This window comes from Phaethon aethereus, assembly GCF_964289735.1.
Source record: "Phaethon aethereus genome assembly, chromosome: 4".
In the NCBI taxonomy this organism is placed as follows: domain Eukaryota; kingdom Metazoa; phylum Chordata; class Aves; order Phaethontiformes; family Phaethontidae; genus Phaethon; species Phaethon aethereus.
The window spans coordinates 19,465,236-19,491,932 of NC_138578.1; the positions used below are offsets into that span (position 1 = coordinate 19,465,236).

The 26,697-nt window shown below is 38.7% G+C and overlaps 1 protein-coding gene across 1 annotated transcript in view; it reads right to left on the reverse strand.

The window, feature by feature from the left end:
• Positions 1 to 26,697, reverse strand: part of PTPN13 (protein tyrosine phosphatase non-receptor type 13) — a gene marked incomplete at its 5' end in the record, with an annotated part of 102,225 nt that overhangs the window by 42,320 nt on the left and 33,208 nt on the right. The window contains 8 exons of the mRNA XM_081999543.1: positions 345 to 483; positions 636 to 789; positions 1,816 to 1,990; positions 2,100 to 2,174; positions 3,696 to 3,915; positions 10,228 to 10,327; positions 12,147 to 12,242; positions 22,938 to 23,501. Of these exons, the coding sequence (XP_081855669.1) occupies positions 345 to 483; positions 636 to 789; positions 1,816 to 1,990; positions 2,100 to 2,174; positions 3,696 to 3,915; positions 10,228 to 10,327; positions 12,147 to 12,242; positions 22,938 to 23,501 (1,523 nt within the window). The remainder of the gene's footprint in view (positions 1 to 344; positions 484 to 635; positions 790 to 1,815; positions 1,991 to 2,099; positions 2,175 to 3,695; positions 3,916 to 10,227; positions 10,328 to 12,146; positions 12,243 to 22,937; positions 23,502 to 26,697) is intronic.

Below are 26,697 nucleotides of genomic sequence, written 5' to 3' on the forward strand. Positions count from 1 at the left end.
CAAACTTTCATTTGACAGAGAATCATACATGACAACTGAGTAAGGGGAGGGATTCAGAATCTCAACCCTGACCTAGAGCTTAATTTCACTTATGGTTTCTTCCTAGTCAAGCCTGACTTACTTCCACTGAAGAGAGAAGGTTCAACACTCCGATCTCAAATTAGATTCTGCAAACAGCCCTGTGTTAGACTAAAAGAAACTATCCCACAGCAAAAACTGCCAACAGCATATCAGCTGAGCTTCCAGTCCAGGGCAGAGCTGTGAAGCATGTGTGGCAGCTCACAGTCCATTCTTTAATTAAGCAGCAAGAACACAGTTTCTTAAAGATGAAATTGATGGTGTACCTCTGCCTGGTAATCTCCATACTCAGCTTGGAGAGCTAGTGATGCTAACAATATGGCTGTCTCATCATCACAGTGCATCCTGTCTTCCAGGATGTCTTTCCGCAACTGTAGATAATACTGGTGACAAGTCAGTGTATGCCTAGAATAGGAAAACAAAACAAAAACCACAAAAAATCCACACCATCTTTGCTACACTTCCTGTCACAGCAAGTTTCCAGTATTTGATTAATATCAAATTTCTGTCCATAAACTTAGGGCTTAAGGGGTTAAAAAAATTTTTCATACACTCACTGTATAAGACTGACATCATCCACAAAAAACTTTATGCGAAAAAACAGTGTGAAGTTGACAGGGAGCTTGTTCTTTTTCTTTGGTTCTTCTTTCCATCCTTCTGGAGCTACTTTACTTAGTTTTATGTCAGGATCAACGAAGAAAAATTCATTGTCTGCCATGAATTTTGAAGGGAAGCACATGGGTAAAACATTAAAACCAAATATTTCCTCCAGCTGAAGGATCAAGACCAGATTTACAATTCTGAAATTTGGTTTTGAACAGTAAGGTATTCTGTTGACTAACAATGGCTTATAAGCACAATAGCTGTTAAACAGAACACTGAATAAGGGCAGATGAAATAATTTTATAGTTATGCTGAAGACACCACTTGAAAAAAGCAGCTACCTTCTGTGATAGCTACAAAATAGGAGCTAGGCTTTCTTTAAAATTTCAAATTTCTTATCCCATAGGAAAACCAAAATTTGTCATCATTCTTTCCCTTCCTTAGTACTTCTGTCCCATTTACGTTTCTGCAAAATGTTTTCAAGGCTTTCTAAATTGCCATGAGCACCAGGAGCCTGCCATGGATAGAGTAAACTCTTGGGCTGCTAGGACTTCTATCTCACACCAATATTCTTACCGCTACAGTTCTGCAACAGCCTGTGAGATATGCTGACGGGAAACTTGGGTCTGAACACATTAGTTCTGCCACAATGACCTCCTACCCAGTGGCGGAAAAAAAAAAGAAATCCAACTTCTGGTCTGTTCCAATAGTGAAAAATTAACAGCTCAGGAGCAAATTCTTTTTTCTTAAGGCAACTCCCTCTATACAAAAGGTTCTCCTATGCATCCCAGTGGGTCTGAATCCACAAGAGGCTGCAACATTGCCTACGGCGTATTAACAGAACTCAAAGCTCTTTCATGTCCTCTGAGGGGTACTAGTCAGAGTGAAGGCAACAAACAGCAGGGAAGAAAACCAAAGGGAAAAGGCTGCCCAAGATGAGCTGCCATTACTCAGGCAAATGTAGAATTTTATCGTGCAAGGTTGTTCACTGAGGAATGCATTTTGCCTCAGTACAATGGAACATAACTCCAAGTAAACACTTTACTAGGCAGTCTCTGCTTATCTTTTCTCAACACCATGTAGCTAATTCCTCTTATTCTGTACCTGTCAACTACATCAAATCATTATTCTTACCTCTTAAAGTAGCCAATCCAAACAAGTGATGCTCTACCAAGCCAATATGGGCAACAACCATGTCAAAGACATCTTTACATATCGTTTTGGTATCACAAGTCAGCTCCAGCTTCTGCCCACTTAGAAGCATCACATTTACTTTTCGCCTGGTGTCATCATTCTTCCCTTTCTTAGTCTGGATTTTGTGAAATAAAATAACCCAACATTCACACTTGTGATAAAAGCACATCTGCTGGTTTAACATACTTCCCCTGCCACTGTTTGCTGAATGGTCCCTTTCTTACCAAGATAGACTTCGGTAGATCCAAGCAGATGAATGGCTCAATCGTCATTTTCACAAACTCAGGGCCAAAGAAATTCTAAAAATCACAAGAGTCTGAATGAACACTGTGTTACTGGAACAACAGACTGAGGCACAGTTAACTCCTGCCCTGGAAATGCCAAAGACGAACCAAAGGCCAAAACTAGAAAATTGTACTGAATTCCTCCCATGAGCTGGTTGTCGAAAGAAACCAATTTTGCCAGCATGTGTGCCAGATACCTCTGGCAAGCTACAGTGCTGGTGACTTTATTACTCTGCATATTCTCCTTCCTTTGCTGGGCAAAAAGCCAACACTGTAATATTATTTGTCTTCCTTTAAAATACAGGGTGTGGGTTGCATATTGGGACCATCTTATGGGTGGATAACCAGGCTTATCTCAGTAATCAATTGCCTGACATTACTAAGGCTTTTTGTATTGGTGGCAATTCCGCCTTAACAAATCTCTGCCTGTGACACACCACAAGTCTCCTCTCCTGAAGCCTGAAAAGTTTCAGTCTAATTTTATCTTCCAGGCTCAAGTAGAGATCCTGGCTGATTTCTGTCTGCCTGTAGACAAATAAACGTTCTACTAATTCACCCTGTAAATTGTAGGAGGTTACCTGTCCAAACTGTTAAAGGAAGTCCTCTGCACAATACCCATTTCAACACCACGTGAAAAAAGTGGCACAAGATTCACCTTTTGAGGGAAAACTTTCATTGGCTACTGCCTACTGTGTACTATATGTAAAATATCTGCATGTAAACCTCCTAAGAGCCGATGGGGGAGAGAGGAGACAACCTGTTAGTTAAAAGCCTATGTGAACTAACTAGTCAGAGTGCTATGGACTGGAGATTAACACAGGCACTATTACCCTGGATCAGGACAGCAAATTCACTTAAGTCTTGTTTCAAGTTTTCCCATCCTTAAAAAAAAATTTAAAAAAATCAATCCAATTCACTGAAAGCAGCAGCAGAGGGCATCAAGCCATCGTTATCTTCTAAAGATCAGCCACTCTATTTACCTATACCCCTGTCTCCCTCTTTTCTGTAATCTTCTATTTCATCTACATACCAAGACAGCTGGGAAAGGAAAGGGGAGTTTGCACGGTGATTCAGGGTGAAACCAAGGGCCAAATGAACCCTCTCTGCCTTTCTTTACCTTCGTAACTCGTTCATTTAATAATCTTTGATGGTGGTGGGACATATCCACATTCCACTAAGAAATAAATGCAAATTGAAGTGGTTGAAAACACCACAGAACACAGAAGAAAACTACACCCTACCTTTGTTAGGATGCTATATTGTTTAATCAATGCAATCTTTAGTCAAGGCTTGCTGTCTGTTTTCGCATTTCTTAATACCGCTTTAGGCTATGTAGCCACTAATGCCACAAAACCTCAAAGTTTATCCTGTGAGAGTAGGTCTTTCCTACCAGGGCAACACCAAACACCTAGTATTTAATCTGTTGATGACGGTTTATTACAGGACTCAGTTTATAAATCCCACATATTAGAGTTTCAGTCAAGACACTGCTCTGTTTCAATGAAAATAAGAGTTCACCTGAGATCAGGGCATTACCCTCAGTTTTCTTTGTGTCATGGCTGTTTCCAGGGCTATTTCTCTCAGCGGATCTCTGGTGATGTCAAGCATTGAGGACCTAATTGCATCTCCTGGGTAGAGATTAGGTCGGGACTGCCTCAGAGCCATTCTAGCTTGTAGTTGCATCATTTCTTCTTCCTGACGCTTTAGCATCACTTCTTGACTTATTAGATTGCCTTCAAATGGTGCTTCATGTTGCCTATGGTATAGTCAGAGGGGGTGAAAGACATTAGTAGGTATACCTACATCATTTTGCTACTTTAAGCACTTAGCTAAGTAGAAGTCCAGAACACAAAAACTAGTTATCAAATGCCACATTAAACACAACATTTATTCATCAGCCAGGAGGTTAGCACAGCAATTCATCAATACAGAAAATGAGGAAACATGCCAAGTTTCTACAGCTGCCTGTCATTTATTCATATGCAAATAAAGGCTCAGCTGTAGTCTAAAAAATACTTGACACTACAAACCCAGTGAATCAGCACAAAACCAGTGAACACACAGGAGGAAGAAAAACATTAATGCTTTGAAAATTTCTCAATTTCTCAGTTCAAGCAGGGACTGTGAAAAAGGCACGCTCGAAAACATATCACTAAAGAAAAAATAATAGTGTACTTTATATAAGTAAATATTGCTCCAATCACTTTCTCTGTGGCAATTCTTTACAAACTCTTTGCACAGCACTTATTTATTCCCTGTTTTTTCCTGAGCAGCAGTATAGCTCGAAATATTTATATAAATATTTTATATGTATCAACATCCTGTATATGAAATTATTCTAATTATCATGTTTTAATCATCTTATTTTGCTGAAAAAAATCCGTTTTCTTTTAAATTCCTAAGAATGTCTTTGTTGATACACAGCCACCACAAAAAATAAATCAGTCTAAATTAATAATCTGAAGGGGGAAAAAAAGAGAAAAGACAAACAAAAAACCTCATCGGTATTTCTGAAAAACACAGCAACCTATCCTCCAGTTCTTCTCTCAGCAGGTATGGATGTCCTGCTGAGAGAATGTCCTACCAAATTTTATCCTCTGTGGAAGGAAAGAAATCCATGTCCCATTTTGTGTGAACAAAAGCCACTTTTTATTTGAAAACCAGGAGGTTAGGAAATGCGAAGAAATGTGAAATCCAAGAAAAATAAATCCAACTTCTACTCCCCTCCCTCTGTGCCATGCTTACAGAAAAACATCTTTAATCCCCAAACTAAATATACACCAATCAAGGCTTCTTTAGAAGTCCTAAAACAAGAAAAAACAATATTGCCCCTCTGTTAACATAACAGAGGCAATTTTAAAACACAAATGGATAGGGGAAACTAACAAGACTTTTATCCATCAAAAACACTTTTAGCAATACTAAGCTAAGTGTCAGTGTAGATGGTACACCAAAGTACTGAAAAACATGAAAGAGCAAAAAAAGTGTTTTGAAGCTTGCATTTCATTGCACTGAAATTTAGGAATACAGATAAATGTAGAGTAAATCCTGCACTGACACTGACATACAGCCCTTTGTAGTAAAAGGTAATCTACAGACAGTACAGTTGCCTATGCTAATTGGTGGACATGATTTCAATTTTTTTTCAGTCTTTTTCCAGTGAAGTTTCTAATAAACGCCAATAGTGTAAACAGTGCACCACGTTCTCTTTATTTTTTTAATACTAAAGTTTCAGTGGTCAGCATACAAAACCAGTATTAAAGTAAGAAGAATTATGTTATCATGAAAGTCCAAACAATAAAACGCCACCAATGCACCACAAACTGAGTAAGACAACGTTGAAGTTTCTCAAATGGAATTTCAGGGAAGATACAGAGCATTTAAAGAAAAATGTATCGATGTAAGCCCATTATCCTTTCCATTATGCAGGGCTTTCAAAGCATTCCCTTCTCCCTCTTCTGTTCCTTTCTGCAACAGACATAATAATGCGCACCTAAAAGGACAAAGTAATGAGAAAAGGCCTCAGACCTGCAAAGACTTGTGCACACGCTTCACTTTTCATCAAGAGGAAGCTTATTAAGACCAACGTATGTGGGAATATTCACAATGAACTAAGTTAAATACACCCACAAGCACCATTCAGATCCAGGTCTAAGGATGGGCTCTGAAACAAAACAAACACTTTCTGAACATAAACGTCTATGAATTATCAAAGATGATATGAAAAAGATAGACATGTTGCAACTGGCTGTATCTGAAAACAATTACTAATGTGAAAACCCCTACTGCCGAGAAAAAATTTGCCTTTTAATAACATACAGCTCTGTGCAATAGAAGCATCATGAGTTACTGTGTAAAGTATTATCATTATGTTGGTTTATCAACTTCATAGACATGTATTAGTTTCTCTGAAAATTGGGGTGGGTGTGGGGTGTTCGGGAAGGAAGCTCAAAAACCTAATGGTTTAAAAATTTTCCTATACAAGCACTATCACCAACCAGAAATCACCACACTTCTGCATCCTGGGCAGTGTAAAACTAACTCTGTCTTCCTCAGATTGTCAGTTTTCTATGGAGGGTATCAGCATGATTCACTCTTTAGGTTCCAAGACAAGGAACATGTCTCTCATTCTATAGAAGAGGAGATACTGTTGACAGATATGGGTGGAGCTCTTCTGTGAAGTTCAGAATACACAAGTATTATTACTCCAATTAAAAAAAAAATCTGAATTACATTCTTAACAAATAACATCATAAAAGTGTGTTTCCTATGGTACTTCATCAGACAAGTACTTGGCTGCTACTCTGTATTTTCATCAATGTCTGACTGCAAACCAGAATCTCACAGTTAATTTATTAACCTGAAGACAAAAGGTGAGCCATCACCTGGAAGGCTGACTCCTATGAGACAGAGAAGTGAATTAACGACTCATCTAGTGTACTTACCAAGAAATTAGCAGATATTGGATCAGAGAAGGAAGTTGGAAGAAGGGAAGCAGGTAGGCATTCTCTAATAATCAGTGCAGTGGAAAGGTCAAGAATAGATTGAGAAAGACGGATGCCTTTTGGTAAGGTAGGAAGGATATGGAAATGAAATCTAGTGGAAGGAAAAGGCAACAGAAGGAAGAGATCCATGTCAGCTGCTGCTCCTAGAGAGAGAAAGGAAGTAATAGTAAACGGGGCAGAGAGGGGAAATAAGGAATACAAGAAGCGAAGAGGAAACACAGACACAAGTATCTATTGCCATGAGGAAAGCATTCCAAGAAGTTTAAAGGATACCAAGAGTCACAGACCACGACAAGGGTTTGAGTGTACTTTCTGTGTGCTACTGAAAAATCTATGGCTTCTTCTAATTTAACAGCAGGCCAGCCCACCCAAACAACACAAGTCACACTGGCTGATAACTCTGAACAGCTTCGCTGTTTTTTTTTAACATTGGCAGCAGACTCCCTCAAATCCAAATCCCCTTATTTGATTTACAGCTGAGTTTTACAAGGATAATTATGTGGATAATTAAGCAGTCTGCCTCTAAGGACTTGCCACAGGAGCAGTAAATTTAATATGTATTGAAGTACAGATGGTATCTCTGAACAGAGAGAAAAACAATGAAACATGGTCCCAAATGCTGATGGAATTCAAGTTGTATATACTTCCCCAAACACTGAAATCAAATGACCAGCCAAATAACGTAAATGCTGAGAATCTGCTCCTTGGAAATACTCGTTATCAAGAGTTTTACTTTGAGAGCTTATGTTTCTGAAGTTATAAAAGCCATAGTCTTCTGCAACCCAGGACATTTTAAAGCAGCAACATGCAATGTTCTAGATAAAAATATTAAGTTACTTTCTTAGAAATCTCCCTACTTAAATAGCTACCATCTTTGATGGTATTCCTTTTCACACTTGTTAGCACTGGAAAGTTTTAACAGCTGTTGGAGAAAGACAGAGGGGGCACGCACTGTTTTCCATTCAGCTCACATAATTAAGAGAGATATTATCTAAGTATTATTTTAGGACCAAATTCTGCTCATGGCTGCTTTCCTGTTTCTCAATAGGTCTACAAAAAAGCTAGTAAAACTAGCTTTCAGGAGTTCAGCCTCATTTTTCTGTTCTTGGCTATACTTACTAGTCTGGTACTTAGCTAAAGAAAAAAAAAAAAAAAAGAGCTTTTTTACCTTATGAAAATGGATAATAATTATGAAAATCAGTAAAGAACTATCTGTGGTACCCTAGCATGACATTTTTGTGCAAGTGCAGAGTGGTATCTTTTACCAAAGGCACAGAGAGGATGCCAAGCAGAAACAAGAGATTCAAAGAAATACTAAGCCTCGAAGTAGGACTGTATAGTTACGTACCTGTAAAATTAATTCCATTGCTAAGCACAACAGATAACTCTATGCTGCACTTACAAAACAGTATTTACCTTCTAGATTTCTCACATAAACAAATTACATTTATTAAAGGTGCCAGTCTTAACAGAGAAATATAAAGTAAAATAATGTAATATGAACCATGAGAAAATATGTATTGTTTTGCCATGGCATTTTCACTTGCATAATAGGCCTGATTAATTTACAACAATGTGACTCATTTTCATACCACATACTACTTTCTGTTTCTGAAACCTTTTGTAAATTGAAACAAAAGCTCTCTATCAGCACAGGCAAATTACTGCTGCTTTTATTTTGAAGCATAGCTACAGTGTTGAATTGGCATCTTTCCTGGGTTCAAGTCAAAGAAGAATGAAGGTTGACTTAGCAGTATTCACCAAAAGAAAAAAAAACAATGGCAAATTAGCTAAGAAAGCTATATGCTTATTCTGTACACACAGTAGTAATAGCCTACTTTACTATTTTAGCATGATGCTAAAACAGCATAAAATGCAAAGCAGAAATTTACAGCTCTGTAACAGGGGTTACACGGAACATAAACCTGTAACCCAAGTCCTTGAAAATTTGCCCTAAAAGCTCACACACTAGCCAAAATTCTCATACATCAATACAGGCTGAATTTCTAAGACACTGCTTGGACACTGCAGTTTAATACATACACTGTCACATGAACAGATACCATATTCCTGACAACAAAGCAGTGTCAACCCAGCTAAGCAATGCCTAAATACTTCTCCACTGCAAGAAATGCCAATATATACATTTCTAAATGGCTTTGCGTTTTTCAGGCAAAAGTGCAAGTAGTAAGAAAACCAATGCAGCTGCTTACAAGATAACTGAAATCTCTAAGACTTCCAAGTAACTGTTCTCTTGCTCATCTGCACTCAGATACAGCTCATCTGAGATCCTGCCTTACTCAGATCCATTTAAGGCACATAATATAGTGCAAGAAGCAGATGTTCATTTATTTTAATCTTCATGTTCAAAGCATGGCTCTAAGCCCTACTCACTGCATATCACCCTATATGTTAAATGAACACAGAAGACACATTTGACAGCCTTGCCACATCATCTGAAACAGTTTCCAGTCTTCAGACATCTTTATGTTTCTTTAATAGGATAGAGCAGGATTCCCATCCAACTCATATCAAAAACATATAAATAACCTAAAATATTGAGCACGGCAGCAGTCTTTCTCCTGATATCCCCCAAACAAAGCAAGAAAACTGCCAACAGAAGGCTGTGTCGTAATGTGGTGAGGGAATAGGGGGAAAACACACATGTCACACTTTTTCCCTTGAATACAAAAATTATTTGAATCATTTTGATAAAATATTCCAAGGTGACTCAGCATCTGGCAGAGACTAGAAGAAAACTTTCCATCCAAAAGGTCAAGGTCAATAAAAATTCTCAAATATTTAGAATGGGACCACTCTCAAAACCTAACAGGTATGGCAAGATACGCTTCTGCTGTACCAAGATGCTGTATTAAGATGATGTACAAAGCAGAACCTGCTTTTTAAAGCAATACTGATGAACAGCACTTGGAAAAAATAAAATCCAAACAGATGTAATATTCAAATACACTGCAAAATAAAATCTCAAAAAGCATAAATTGTTACCAAATTGGCCTGCCTAATCAGTGCTGAAGTTATTAAAAAATTAATCCAAATACATCAACACAAACCAAGAATTTTCCAGAATAACCAATCAAATGTATGGCTTTTGGTTTACTTCAAAGAAATAAGCATGCTATAATTTCCTTATAAAATTAAAAAATTAAAATTAATCTGCATCAATATCAACACTTTCCAAAACTTTATTTTAGAAAAGTATACTCCAAATAAAAATTATTAAATATTTCCAAGCAGGACATAGCCCCTGACCTTCTGACACATATAGCAACTTGACAGAGAATAACCCCATCTCCATTAAATATGGGAACTGAATTTGGACTCCTAACTGGTATACTTACCCCTACACCACAGTGCATCACAAGACTTTTACTTCAGATTGCAATATGTAATTCTGAAATGCTATTTTCTTTCAAGTACAACATGCCATTTCTAAACCTTAAACAGAAGCTGCGGTGGGAGTGAAAAATTCGCTTGCAGATTTAGAATACTTTCTTTGATAAAGACAAAGCACTCCAAGACATGCTGTTTTCGCAGGGGTTTACCTTGCCCTCTGAGAATTAGCTTGACTTGATGTGGAGATATCATCAGCACCTGGCAAAGCACCGCTGGCATCATCTCTCTTGAAACCTTCATTTCTTCTCACTAGCAAACCAAAAGACAAATTAATACCTGGCTGGGCAACAATGCACACAATAATCCCATCCAAAAATCGAGGACTTATCAGTCATATGAGATTACTTAGAAGGAATCAGATTCATGTGTTCTTGCACAATGGCATTACATTATTAGACAAACTAGCATTATGAAGTTGATTTCAGTTTTCAAAGCAATCTTACAGTTTCCCCCAACAAAGATAGCTGCACCACACAAAGTCCTTTGAAGAAGAATACTAAGGAAGGCCTAAAAGAAACCACAATAAAAAAACCCCACACACAATTGCACAGACACCTTTCCAAGGTGACACATTTCTTTGTCAGCCATGAGTTGAGACATATACATGGCAGAGACATCATACAAAACCATTCCAGAACAGTTAGGTAAAGTAATTATGTATTCAGTTCACAAGAAGGGAGTTAAGAAACCAGTATATATTGCCGAGCTCCTGTGTTTAATTTTTGTTCTGGAATCTGACTCCTCCTTTCCCCCCACCCCCCTTCCTTTTGGCAATATACTAACCTGTTATTCTGTTTGTAACAGTTATCTTCTTTCCTGGTATGCCTTGCTGTAGCAGCACCTGAGATGCTACACTTGGAGCTTAATTTTGCAAACCGCTTCACTTTCATCTCTTACTGTACCCTCAATAAACAGAGCTAGCAGGAGAGCTCTTGCAGAACACATTGATTTAGAAATAGTTCTTTTTGAGTCATTTCACTGAGTCCAGCAATGCTACTAGCAGTAGCCAGAAAGCAGCTCTCTCTTGCCTGTACAAACTTAGGAGTTGTTGACTTTGGACTGGAACACATAAACAACTTGTTCTCAATGGCAAGAAAATGAAGGGAAATGCATTACAGGAGCCTTGCTAATTGTTACTGCTCCTTAGGTTTCTGGCTCAGTAACTAGGAGGATAGAAGAAGACAAGGAAGGTTGAGAGAGCAGCAAGTACAGGGAGCCTGGGTTGGAATTCTGTGCGTACAGAATACGTATGGTACACCTATACTCTAGCCCCTAACTATTGCTTGCTTTCTTCATTGTCATCAAATGATTTGCCTCCATCGCTTATAATGATTCTGCAAAGCTGATTGTTTTGTCAACCGTGCTCTCCTCTTGACTTCTTTTTACCATTCTAGCATCTCTTTCAAAAAAATGCTCCAAGCATCACATTCCATGCTGTGCGTCCACTGTGTAAAGAAAACTCTTCCTGCCATATATCAGAAAAACAATGCTTCACACCATATCCTGCTTTTCCAAGCCATTGATTTCATAGAATTTACTTAAATTTATCATACAGACAGCCTGTACTACATACTGCTTTTGCATTACACCAATTGGCCTATAAATTATCAACCATTTAACCCTCACAGTAAAACTCACTGATGTAAAAATAATTAAACCATGTGTGTCCCATATAAAGCTTTTGCAATCTACTGTTATTGTACACTAGCAACAACTCAATCATTTTTGTGCCTCTGAAGACAGCATGTTATTTAAAACAAGCACTCTAGTAAAAAGTTAACCACTTCTAGCTTTTCCTACCAAGTTCCCTTCCAGAGTGCTAATGTCAAACTCATTTCTGAAGAGACTGACAGTTATGCTGAACTGTCCACAGCATTGTAATTACAGGACAGAATCTTAGAACTTCATATCAGTGGTAATTATCAAGCCTCCTACTAAAGATTTAACTTTATACTTTTGGGGTCAATTTTTCATCTTAAACTTTTTTCTGTAGGTTTTTTGTTTGAGGGGTTTTGGTGCTGGGTTTTTTTGTGTGTTTTGTTTTGTTTTTTTTAAACACAGGTCTTACCTTGCCTGAAATCTGGTTCTGAAGAAGTAACAGATGGACTTTCACTTGAAGTACTGTAAACGTCGCTGTGGTAAGATTTGTACCTTCTCAAAGGCTCTGCAAGTTTAAATCAGGGTATCGGAAAAGTAAGAAAGCAACAGTTCTAATATATTAAAAAAAAAAAAAATCAAACACCAATTAACATTTGAAAATTTTTCGAAATCTTTTCAAAACATTTTTAAACACCTCTCTGTGGCTACAGAGTCTGAAAGCAAACACTCAGTGGATGCTGTGCAGTCACATTCTGTCCCCGCAGCCCAAGGATTCTGTGGCCTTCCTTGGCCTCTCTTGGCTACCCTAACAGAGCCCAAACCTCTCTCTCATCATCTCTTCCAAGTTAAAACTAATATTTAAAAAACCCAACAAAACCCAAGATGAAAAATAATCCCTCCTGCAAACAAAACTGATGAAAACATGTGGTGTGCGCCTCTTGCTTGTAGAAACGAACCACCAGAACAGTCCCTGGTTCCTTCACGACAAAAAAAGAAAAATATCCACAGAGACAAAGTACAAACTGGAAAATTATAATTCATTCAGCTCATCTTTGACATCCACAAAATATGATCAACAATTAATAATCCCCTATAAGATATTTAATTAACCAGAACAGCTATACACATGTGATGAGAAATCAATACAGCAGTCTCAGTTCCTACTCTCAGTGGATTCTTTAAATGACATACTGGAGCAATGGACTCCACAGAAGAGGTATGTACTTGACATTTGCACAATCTCCCAAAACTTTCCTATGCACAAGCTGACGAACAACCACATAGTGTGCATAAAAGGAGAAAACAAAACAAAAAATTCCCAGCACTTTGGGATTACTAATGCTTCACTGTCTAAGTGAGAGAAAACTTCAGGTGGCTTTATTTGCAGAAGGCTGTCTCTGGTCCAACTAGAGTTAATGTTTTTTAAAGCAAAAGTGGTGATATAGAGAAAATACATGAATGTCCTGGTTTCAGCCAGGATAGAGTTAATTTTCTTCACAGAAGCTAGTGTGAGGCTGTGTTTTGGATTTGGGATGAGAAAATGTTGATAATGTGCTGATGTTCTGAGTTGTTGCTAAGTAGTCAAGGACAGTCCAGCTTCTTGTGTTGGCCTGCTAGCAAGAAGGCTGGTGATGCACAGGAAGCTGGGAGGGGACACAGCCAGGACAGTTGACCCAGGCTGGCCAGAGAGATATTCCATACCATATGACATCATGCTCAGTATATAAAGCTGGGACGAAGAAGGAGGAAGGGGTGGAGGGATGTTCGGAGTGATGGCATCTGTCTTCCCAAGAAACCATTACACATGATGGAGCCCTGCTTCCCTGGAGATGGCTGAACACCTGCCTGCCCATGGGGAGTGGTGAATGAATTCCTTGCTTTGCTTGCATCCGCGGCTTTTGCTTTACTTATTAAACTGTCTTTATCTCAAACCATGAGCTTCCTCACTTTTACTCTTCTGATTCTCTCACTCGTCTCACTGTGAGGGAGTGAGTGAGTGGCTGCATGGGGCTTAGTTGCCAGCTGGGGCTAAACCAAGACAATGTAACTGCTGTGAAGACAAGTGCAAATCACTACAGCAAGGAATATAAAATGTAAGAATACAAAATGGGGAATACATGAGCAGATGAGTCTGGACACTGCAAAAAGGAAGTCAGAGGTTCCAACTTCCCACATCCAGAAAACAAAACAGCTGGTAAAAAATCCTGTGAGAACAATAAACCTGCAGCATAACCTGTATTAGGTGAGAGGACAAGTTGATATGCAGTCAACAGCACTACTCATTCAGACTTCCTAGAGAAGTAAGGAAACCTGCAAGTAGGAAAAAGGCATGAAAAGATACAAGATAATGCAGTAGACCAAGGCTAAACACTAGTTCATGTTAATTTTTGACTAATCTTGTTCCATGCCCACTAAACCATGTCCTAAAGTGCCACGTCTACGCTTTTTTTGAATACTTCCAGTGATGGTAACTCCACCACCTCCCTGGGCAGCCTGTTCCAATGTTCGATCATCCTCTCAGCAAAGAAATTTTTCCTAATATTGAGTCTAAACCTCCCCTGGCACAACTTGAGGCCATTTGCTCTCGTTCTATCACTAAAAGACAACTGGGAATTCTTTAAGACAACTGTGAAAAGTAAGCAAAGTTGCCAGTCAAACCAATGAAACCAACTGCTACCACCAGCCCATCCCAGCTGCACAGTTTAGCAGCATAAAACCCAATTAATCCTAAGGACATTTCACATTACTCTCGGAAACAAGCAACACTGCTTGAATATTTGCAAACCAACCTACAGCAAGATGAAGAGAAATCACTGAGGGGTGTGTGGGGGGGTGGGGTTGCTTCAGTCTTTTGCAATGGAAATGCTTTCAGCATTCTGGATTTTACAACAAAGAAATCTACCACCAATCTAGCAATTACTTGCCTAACAAGGGAAATAAAAACCAAATGCAGTGGGTAGCTTTTGGAGATGTATTTTTAAAATGCTCCCAGCCCTTTAAGTGAGGCATCTATCCAAACATCATACTGGAACTACAGTACAGAAATGTTTAACTGAAAACAGATCTCTTCTTTCTCAGTAATTTTAGTAGCTGTAAGTTTTTCAACTCTGCTAAACTGACTTTAAGCAAGAGGATGGAAAGGGGACAATAAAATATGAGATTTTAAACACTTTTTTTTTTTCCCCACCTAGTCAGCAGCCTGGGCTTCCCGATTCTCACACAAATTGTGGCTCCATCCTGGTTCTTTGAGACACAAAATTTTGCAAAAAATAAATGTAAAGTGGTAAGACAGAAATATGCAGTTAAAACACAAAACAAGTGTTTGTTTGTGGTGGTGTGATATCTGACTCAGCAGGGTATTTGACTTCTCTGGACTCATCCTGTTAGCAGGAGTTGGCACCCTGCTGCAGGCCAGGGGGTAAGTTCATAAGCCAAGAAACATAAAGCAAGATTCCCAATCACTACTTATCTCAGTGTTTTCACAGACCTCTACTTGAGGCCCAGCTAGGTTTAAACCTATTCTCCCAGCATTCACAAGCAGAGACAGAGATAGGACTACCCTCCTTTCTGGTCACATCTTTCTCCCTAAGCAAGACCATACAACTTACTCCAACAACCAAGCAAAGGTATTGTTCTCATCTTCTGGAGGCACTTTACAACCTTTGCACACGGGGCTGCATCAATGACAATCAGCCTGTTCAGCCTAGGGACAAAGTTTTCAAGGCAATTAAGAATCTACAGCCTGAAATTTGGGTTAATCCTGTAGATTTTTCTTTACTTTGGTCAGTTTACGGAAATATATGCAGATGTGGAAGTGTTCACTGCTGGGGCTTCTCTTTGGCAACCACCTTCCAGTCCTCTGCTGGTATGTACACATGTATATGTACCCCCAACGCAGCACCTCCTCTTAACCAAACTTAATCTTTTCTCGGGCATGGACAGGATATGCACTGCAGACCTGCAAACATTCAATTAAATTGTAAATATTGAGACCACTGTATCTATAATGCTTGTAAAATTACCCAAATAATTTATGCTGTCTTCTCTCTGCCAGCAAATTCTTCTCAATTTCTAACATATCATATTAGGGTTTAACTTCAGAGAAGGCACTTGGATCACGTCCAAGCCAAACTTCTAATTAGGAACTAGTTTCCAAAGGTCACAAAGTCCCAATACTGGGATCAAGTTAAAGTCAAGCTTTTCATACAATGTTTCAAAAATGAGGACAAACTTCTAGCCTGTCTGGCTGGGAAGGAACTGAAAGATGATATCAATAAAAGCTAAAAACAACAACAGAACAACTCATCTCCCATATTTACAGTTTTCCCTGAGATTTTTGAATGGCTTGGTTTGTTGTGGGTGTTCTTTCTTTTTTTTTTAATTTTTATTAATTGGTGGGGTTTTTTAATTTTTGATGACTGAAGAGAGACTTCAGAACTTATTTAACCTCTAGAAACATCAAACACATTGTAGCAAAATTTATTCTACCAGTTATCCTTCTTAACATTCCACTGTTTAGATTAGAGTCTCTTATCAGAACACTTCAAGTCATTTCATACCTTAGTAGAAAAACAAACCTGAGTTTAAGCATGTTTTAAGAGTTCATAACTGAAACTAATATATAAAACATGTACTAATAAGTTGACACATGGTAGCACCACAATGCAGAGGTGAATGAAGCATTACAACTTGAAGAATCTGTGTTTGTGCTGCTTAGTGCTGCAGTAGTGCTTTTTCAAACTCCCTATCAAAGCCAGCAGAGCACAACTTTACAGGCACTTAAGACAGCATAAAATAACAAAACACACTATTTGTACAAGGCAAGACATGCAAGCCCAGACAAGTAATTTACAGAAAGCCTCATCTCAGCCAACTTCCACAGAAATCAGAAAACCACAGAAATCAGAGAAACACATATAACTTACACAGGTTTTCAAATACACATTATTACAGAATTATTACTGGCTGTACAGAGAAGGAAAAGGACAGAGAAGGCAGCAGAGGTAAACAGGCAGTTTCCTGACAGGGAGGGAGCTCTTGTTTGCTCCTTGAGGTTTATTGGTGGGTGTCTCTATTACATCGGAGTGTTACTGTAATACCATTTAAAACAAATTAACTGTCCTTTAGGAAAGGCTGGGACTTGCTTCTTTCACAATTTAACTAATAGGTTAGAATCATATTTACTCTTCCTCTTTCCATCTAAGAAAACTTGAATTATCTTATGCAAGGCAGCCTAGGCTTAACAGGAAGAATGTAGAGAATTAGAATAAATCCCTGGTAAGGATTCATATCCAACAACTGCACAAGGGAAATAAATCCATTCAGCCTTCCATGGAAGCAGGCTCATTTCAACTTGCAAGATTTCCAAACAAAATTCTAATTCTAAACGAAAAAGCTGTATTGTGCAGGCAGCTCAATGCACCAACCACCCAGGCAACTCCCTAGAGAGCCTAAGGGCCATCTGATGCATAGGAGTTTAACAGGCTTTGAGTGACAGGAAGAAACGGAGCCTTGTAAAACTGCAGAAAACGCACATCTTTAGGGGTAGGCTGGAAAGGAAAACAGCAAGATTAAAAATAACAGCTCCAGGGTCTGGTAAGAACTCAGTATCTTGCACTTAGAAAGACACCCTTCTTTTCCGGTTCTGGATCATGCGGTCTAGGATAAGGTACGTAAACAGACACAGAAACATACTGAAAGTGTGGCCACTGAAGTTGTTAATTTGTTTTAATTTAAATGTTTTATCCAACTGAGAATATAACGTGTTGACTAAAAATTGATAATCCCAGACTGTGTGAGCTGCTGAAAGCTCGATAAAGCAGATGCCACTTTGCTGTGCAATTATGGAATTGTAAGAGCTGTTTTACTACCTTATGTTAAGCTGTGTAATTCAGAACAAAATAATAATGGTTGATGCCAGAGTACTTGTACTTTACAGAAATCCCACAAACATTTATTTCTTTTTCCTTGAAAAGCCAACTTTTGTAGTCTCAGTAAAATCAACAACTGAAAGTTTTCCATCTAAAATAGTATCAGTCCATTATCCTACCCTTCAGCTTCATTACTACGATTTCTCAACATTGTTCTACCTGAACCTTATCCTTACCGGACATACCAAGCACATGAGAATACATTTTGCCACCACTGAATTTAAATCATACTGCAGTACAATGATCATGACATGTGTAAACTGATCCTTAATTTGCCTTCACATGCAAACTGATACACCATTGTGGATGACTCGCATTTCCTCTGCTTAGCCTACACATGAACTGAGTACATACAGAGAGAAAAAGAAAGTATGCACACTTCATTGAATTTAGAGGTAAGTTTGTAAAGCAGCTATTCCTCTTTTGCCCTAAATCCAACCTCCCATTTAACCTACTTCTGTAGAAGCTCCCAAATTCAAATCTCTGGGGCTTCATTTGCTGGGATAAATTTACAGCTGCCTGATTACCTGCAGAAATTTTCTCTTATTCAAAAATGCAGCTTCAAACTAAGAGAGCTTTTAAAATCCAGACATTTAGAGTATCCCTAAGTGTAACTCCCCGCCTAAAACACATGCAGTCATAATATGGAAGTTTTATAACTGGGGTCCAGATGAGTATTCAAGGTAGCTAATGAAAACATTGTTTTGTTAGATAAAGACACAGAAGACTTAGGAGGCAGAGACCCATCTCTAGAAACACAGAATAATTGTGCCTCTTCTGCTGACTGTATGAAGCAGAGAGCAATAAGTGGACAAGAAAAAGAGGACTTAATCATCTGGCTTTTCAGGTAGAAAAATCAAAAGGTAAAATGAGAGAGGGATAAACACAACTTGAGGCTCTGGGATTCACATCGTTCCCAACTGCAAAAACATTTAACAAAGGCTTGAGAACATTCCCAAACCACCCCCATTCGCCCACCCCTGGATTCAGCATTCCAAAGCTTCAGCAAGATCAGCTTTTTTGGTATCCTCCCCTTTTTCCTCCCTGTCTGCTATTTAACCCACAGTTACTCTCCTAACTGGTCCTGTGTTCCGCCAGCGCGTAGGCAATCTTTACACCTTGTTCCCTTGTGCATCTCCTTTACAACATAAATAAGCAAAACTGCATATAAAAAAGGGATGCACATTCACTCAAGTAACACATAAACCAGTTCACTTGGAATTACGCACACACTTGAAACAAGCTGGGGGGAAGCTGCCTAAGCAAATATAAGGGAGAGATTCATACACGGCTACCGTCTCACAGCCCTGAGCCTTACTATTGTGCCATTTGAAGGTAGGCCTGAGATTTGAAAACTGAAGTGTGTTTACACTTCATAACTCTCACAAGATACAATCAGTTTTGTGGGTGAGAAGGCAAAGAAAGCTGGGAGCAAGGGAGAACAGATGATGCTTTCATACTCTTGAGCAGCAATGCAGGCTTGCAAAATGTAAAAGGTAGAATATTATTTTCTCTCTGAAATAGGACACTATCTGTTGGTACCAGGCAACAATTTCCAAGTTTCAAAAGAACAACAGAACTAAAATCTGTTCTCCTGGTAGAGATAAACTGCTTGGGATTAACACCCAACAATTTCACAACTCTAAACAGTTCTGTCTAAAGCTCACAAAACCTACATAACAAAACCAAGAATGAACAACAGAGATGCAGAACTTACTCTTCCATCTCCTGGCAAGATTAACATGTATTTTTGGAGTCTGTTCCTAGTGCTCAGAATTGGCTACACCCGAAGTCAAATAGCAGCCTCTTTCCCTTCCCTTTCCACCCCATCTGGCTAAGCACTTAAACATAAACCATCATCTTTTGTATACTAGAGATAAACAACCTCAACCTTGAGACCGTACAGCAGAATAACATATAAAACAGCAAGTTCAGGAGCAAGGCACTTCCGATAAAACTGTCTTTGGAAGGTTTGTGAGTCTAAGTCTGAGATGTTCTGACTGTAGATTATAGTGCAGTTTAGACAGTCTGCAGATCACTGCAAACTATTCCATTACAGCACATCTGTAATTAAAGCTCTGCCATTCCTTCCACGATAAACTCTACTTTTCATGAGTTTATAATTTGGATTGTAAAAATCTGTTCTGAGTGGAAGCTTGGCATACCAGAGCCTGTGCATGAGAACATTTTCTTTTTCCAAGACAGTCAGTCTTTAACGTTTTATGAATAACAAAAGTTTGCCAGCTTAACCCAAAGTAAGTTAAAGAAGAAATAACCCTCATATCACACAAGTTCCTTAAGAAGTTTTATCTGGCCAAGTTTAACCCAGAGAGTCCAATACCACTTCACAATTCAAAAACTGAAAAACAACATACGACTGAAAGCAGAGGCTTACTACAATTTATGCAGACTTAACTGTAACCTAGACCTGGACTCAACCACATTGAAAATATCCCCAAACCTGCCAAAGAGAAGGCTGATTGTGTCCTTTCTACTGTACCAAATGTCCAACCCCATTCCCATGACTCCTTGCCCATTCCTCACCCTCAAGTTGAGCGGAACCCTTATTCCTGACTACACAAGCTTTCAAATACTTTATTATCTTTCTTCATTTTTCCTTTCAATGCCTCTCCTTTGAGAGAGATACGTCCCACATAGGGAAAGAGTAGCAGTTGCTGTCATTGTCTGTGGAATTCCCACTCCATTTCTAGTTGTTGCCCACCTATCTGCTATGTGACTACCAGCTGTAGGCAGTAAGATAGCCTTGCACTAAGTGCTGCCCAAGAAATTGCCACTGCTACCTTTATCAAGATGGGTGACATATTTTACCACAGCTTTCCACACAGTTGCTCATCTCTCTCAGCTAGGCTGGGTTTATGTCAGAAGAGCAATTCCATACATACTTGATAATGCCTGACATTTGGAAGTACCTGTCTACCCACTAAGTGCTTGAAAATTACATACAATAGTAATGCACAAAAACCCCCTTACAGACCGCAATTTTCATTTCTTTGACAGATGAAACTAGAAGTAGACACTTTTTATGAAAGATCTAAAAGGATTCAATCTGTTGTAAAAAAGATGTGAGACAAGGAATAGTAAAACATATGGAAAAAAAGAAGGAAAAGGAAAAAGGAAAGACGTCTTAGTAGACCAGCAGACTTTACATGTTAAGGCTGTTGTGAATCAGCTCATTACGGTGGAATAGAATACTTTCAGTCAGGCTTCTCAAGCCCTGTAAAACACAACAGCAACTAACTCCTATGTGAAAAAGCATCCCCCATCCATCTTACTAAAATACTCCTTTAAACTGGCTCTCATTAAAAGTTCACATTCACAACTAGGTTTTGGCCCAAACCTTTTCTTTAAGTAGTTAACTGACATAAAAAAATTGAGACCCTAAAATAAAACAGCAGAGCACAGACTCATAACCAATTCAAGAGTGAAACATACTTCCTTCCTCTGTTGAAAGTAGAAAGCTCAGAAAACAAGAACATTGCAACCTACCTATCTGTTGAGAAAGTATCGTCATTTTTTTCTAGCAAGTAATGACTGTGAATTCAGAAGGATGGGCAGTGAATCATTAGCTATTGCCTCAATCTTCCCTATATAGATTTGTCACTCAGCTCCTGTGACTATCAAGCCCTAGTTCCTGGTTTACTTTGACTGCACTTTCACCCATTCCCTTTATAAATTGAGTAGTTTCACGCATCTGAACTACCTCAGTTTGCAAGACATGGGCACGTTATGTTTTCTGCTGTCTCCCAGTCTGTTTGAATGAGAATGATAAACTTGCTCATCAATGGGTTTGGCCAAACTTTTGATACTGTGTTTTGCAACACAAACCTGCACTCCTGAACAACAAGGTTTCCCAATGCAGGGAGTGGCCTCCTCTTAAACTTTGTCAGCTGCCTATCTCCAAAAATACAAGTTGACTCATACACTTGAGATTGTCCCCTTCAATTTTAGGCTCTTAAACCAAAAAGCAACCAACCTTCCCTGTACCTCATCAGACATCTCAGTAGATAACAACAAATGGTGAACTTCTATTGAGATAAACAACAGTATCTTCACAGTACTACCTCTGTCTGTGTTCATTCCTTCACATTATAATGTGACTCTCATTGGAAGATGCTAACTTGATAGCACAAAAAAGCTCCAGCTGTCTTGTCTGTACAACTTGTACAGAAGTGACAGTAGTTTTTTAAACTGCCTATGCCACTTCAATAACACTCCTTTCTGGAGCGCAATGCTCACACGCATAGGAGAGAAAGAATTGTCTTCCCATGCTAACTGCTATATAAGTGCCTCCTGAGATGGCCACAAGGGGCATGAACAGGCATTTTTAGAAATTCAACCCTGATAAAAGTCTTTATAATCTCTCCTTAATAAGAAGGTGTTTACACCTCATTGGAGGAAACAGAGACAAAAGTTGTTTGTTTTGTTTTGTTTTTTAAACATGGTTATTTCTGTCAGACAACAGACAGGGAACTACAAATTTTCAACTGTATGGATTTTGAATGTGCCCAAGTGACTGAGCTAGCTGTATACATACAGCTCTTCTACTGTGTATCTTAGATGACTAAGTTATGCCTTCTGGACCGTCACAAGCAGGATTCAACTCTACTCTCAGTTTCTACCCAACGGTCCCGAATTTACAGCCCCTGAAAAATCATGTCATATTTTCAAAGCAAACAAAATATGTAGTTCCCTTTGTAGAGTTCTGCATAAAGACCATTTTATAAGTTTCCAGAGAACAAATAAAAAGACATCCCTGCCCACCCCCCCACCTCCCCGCCCCCAGCATTCTTTAAATTAACTGATGGAACTTGTTGTCAAGTATTCCCACTAAGGTAAAAGACCTTGACATGAGTCCAAAAAACATTTCACATTTAAGGGTTTAACTGCATCATCCAGAATTATACAGTGCAAAAACTGAGAGATCTAGAGGTGAAATTCTCCCTTTCCTCTGGTCTATAAATCCATCTCTAATAGCTGGAGATGAGGATTTTCCTTCAAGGAAAATCCTTGAATTCAACTTCACAATTGGCTATTACCAGGTTTTTTTTTCCTTTTACTAATTTGAAACTGATGAACTTGATACTGGTTGACTTTCAGAGATCAACTATTTTCACTGGGTAAGCAATCTGGACACGCACATTTATCTTCATTGGCAACAGATGTTCTAATGCTTTCACTTCACCTACGAAAAGATGACGAAGCAAAGACCTTAGCAGTTTCAAGAGCTGCTACAAAAGAACTCAAATTTATGATAAAGAGAAATCTGTTTAATGAACGGAATACTCAGAAAATCAAAAAGCTTCACTAACCTTCTACATTCATAGCTTCCCTCAGAAGCTGCAACTTCTTCTGCCTCTCTCTTATCCTGTCAAAGGCACTTGATATTGCTGCAGAAGTTGAGGTCTCGGGCACATGGCGTGTTTGGTCCAGTTTGTGTGGTCCGAAGACATCCAGTGCTATGCTCCCATCAGAGTATCTTGCTTCCTTGTTTCTGGTAGTAGTAGAGGTCCGTACTGTAAATGCTTCACACTGATGGTTGTGCCCATGAGACCCTCCAGCATGGTCCTTCTCGGCTGCTTTCTCAGTTGTGCAAAGCAAATCTGTGGAGGAAGCCCATACTTTCCGCTTGGGAATGACATCTGTATGAAGATGACCTTTATTTTCAAACTCACTGGTTTTACATCTATGAGGACAGAAAACATCATCTTGTCCTGAGCTGTAATCTGCAGAAATGCCCTGGAAAAACTCATCCTCGCCTTGTGTTCCTCTAATGGACAGAAATCCCATAGACTTGCTAAGTCCTTTGTTAAGCATGGTCTGTTGAGAGAAGTGAGCTTTGTGTCCATCGGGTGCATCTATCACCAATGTTTTTCCTGGAATAAGGAGACATTTGATATACGTAATTTTGTACTTAATACACAAGAGTGCAACACAAGTTAATTACTGTTAAAGTATATACTAAGCACACATTTCTGCCTTGGTTTTGCCATGCAAAACACTGAGATGGCTACTTAAAGGGCTGCCTCAGTCAACGAAGACAGAACTCCAACTACTTCATATCTGACAGGAATTTTATTTCTTTTATTTCTGAAGTGCTTAAGAAAAAAATATGCCCTACTATAATTCAGCATTAACGTTTTAAAAAAATACTGTCACATACATGCTGAAAGTTGTTTTCTCATTATTTTTATTTTTAAAATAGTCTGGCCTATCACCAAAAGTACTGTTTAATGAGCAATCTGAAATCAGCCATTCCTCCCACCTCTCACACCCAAAGATACCACCTACAATTTTAAATGACAAGTCCAGGTTTGTTCTACATATTTACAGATGCCCTGCAGTAGTGTCAGTAGTAAGAGAAGAATAACTGTGTAGTTAGGAATTTTAAAAGTCCTGGATCTTCCTTTAATGACTATTTTTGGTGATGCCAGTCTCTCCAGATAAAGAACACTTTACAACAAAACCAACAAAGCTTCTAAGATCAAAGTGATTCTATGAGCCTGTACACTTCATGTTTCATTAATAAATGGATTACCCAATACTAACGAACACTCTCCTCCCTCTCCCTTACCATGAAATTGCTTCCAGAATAAAATAAACTGTCAGAGGTGGAATAGTATCAATGAAATATGTGCTCTCTGAAGAATATCATATCATAGTCACCGAGAAGCTTTGATGATTATGTATGTCTCTGGCATAACATTTTCTCAAAGTATTAGCCTGATTTTACAAAACTAATTACAAAGATTGGTAAATACAATCAAATTTTTTGACAATGGCAGATGACCTACAAGTTTACCTTTCATGTTCTTAAGCCTTCCTGAGATCAAAGTAAAAGAATTATGACCATTATATGAGTAACATCCCAGAGAAAAATAGTATCGAAGACGACCCAACTACTACTTACTTTCTGCAAGCAAACTAAATTTTTTTAATGTTTCTCCTTTATTAAAGTTATGAAAATCCAAAGTCTATTGTAGATATCACACAGGCAGTAATCTACTCATAACTCCAACTGACCAAATACATTGCAAAAATTATGAAGTCTAGCCTTTCCAATCTGCAGCATACACACTGCATTAATATGTCAATCTCGACCTCATCATGATAAGCCTGATGAGAAAACCCCACTAAAAATATTCTATGCTGGGTTGCCTAAGCCATGCCTGCTCACCCAGGTGGAGTCAATATGGCATGTGATGCCTTTCTTAGAGCTAGCTCCCTCTATACTGTGATATTGCCATTATCTTTTAAGAAACAGCAGCCTTGAAAACATCCTCACAAAAAAAAGCAGTTGTGAGCTCAAAGTAAATTACTGCACTGTATCTCCTACTCTCAAACATGGCTCTATAGTGCTGCCTGCTGCTCTTCCAAAGTCAATTGAACTGCCCCACTTCACTAATTGTAGTCAGAAATGCTTTTTAAGTTTACTGTCTTTACACCTTTCAACTCTGATATTCTACTTGAAGAGGGGCTGTTAGTTTTCAGTTTCAGTTTCTATTTCTGTGATATTAAACTAACAACAGGTGTTTAAAATAAAAAAGCAGGACTAAAGCCAAATGCGACCAAGAAGCCCTTACCAACACACAAATACATGATGGCAAAATGTTAGGGTTTGGATTATGTAAAAAGCGTCTTGTAAGAAATTACACAATTCTCACATGTTCCAGCCAAGAGAATAAAACGAAAACTTTTGCCCATGAGAATGAACTAATCTGAAAGCATCTGACATCTGACGCATCATGTCCTATTTTACAAACACGGCTTTAATTGTAAACTCAGGTAAACATAGTTATATTTGCAGTCAGGTAAATCTTACATTATTATCTTATTCTCAAACTATACATCACTCATAACGCTGGGGAATTACACATAATATTCACAGACATAAAAAAGCCTATTAAAAATAGCCAATCCATCTGAGGTTGCCACTATCTATCTAAAGCAGCAGGATGATATCCATTCTGCAAACACATACTTCACATTCACGTACATGCATATCAAGGACAGATATTCCTAAACAGGATTTTAACTCAGTCATTTGTTAGAGAGATAAAAAAATACTGCAGTATTTAATATGGTCACTGAAAAAGCAAATCAAAAAGAGCTCTGAGAATTCTCTCCAATAATGAGAGTTCCAAGATAATTTTAGGCAGAAAAAGCCAAAACAACCTCCTCTACATGCTGTTTTCACGCATTTTTTTAAATGTGTAAAATAGAACAAAACCCCCACCTCTTCAGCACTGAAAGTACTTAAATGTACAAGAGCTTACTGAACAAAACAATGGCAAACAAAGCAGAAAAAACAAGAAAGACAGCTGCAACTCAAATATACTACCAAGGCGATAATTCAGGATTAGTTGATACATCATTGGTCATGAGACTGAAGAACACTCCTGGTTCAAAAGATCATTTAGGTCTCTGCACGTTGAAGCGTTATCTTGTTTCAGGATCACATCCAGTGAAAAGAGACACAATGTACTTTAAGTACCAGTGGGTATCCTCACCATAGCACACCTGAAGACATAAGCGTATCTGTTGTACGCTGGTGAGAACAGCAATGAAAGAGCACAGCTGCCAGTGGAAAAGAGCACGAGAGGGGAAGAAGCATTCTTCTCACCAAAGCTGTAGTTTCCATGGATGTGTAGCATTCAGACTACATGTAACAGAAGCTGCTTCCAGTTCATGCAGAGGCTCAGAAGACACAAACTCTTTGCCTTGGCATGCAAGAGATGCTTTCTGTTCCCCAAGTCATCCACCCACCATGGGCTTTCTCATGAGGAAAAGTGAATGCCATGAACGCTCTCATCAGTAGTGACTGGGAAAGTATTCATTGCTACAGCTTTGCCACTTATTCAGCTAACTGTGTGATGAGACGGGAGATGAGCTGTCCCATCAGGAAGCAGTGCAGGAGGCACTGCACTTCCACACTGATCTTCCACTCTGCCGAGTGTGTCTAAATCATATCCACATTGACATACACAGCCAACATGAGTTGTTAGCACAATACCAAAAGGAATCTAGAGCTGGTCTTAGCATTGTCTTGAGACTGTAAAATTCTCTTGGACA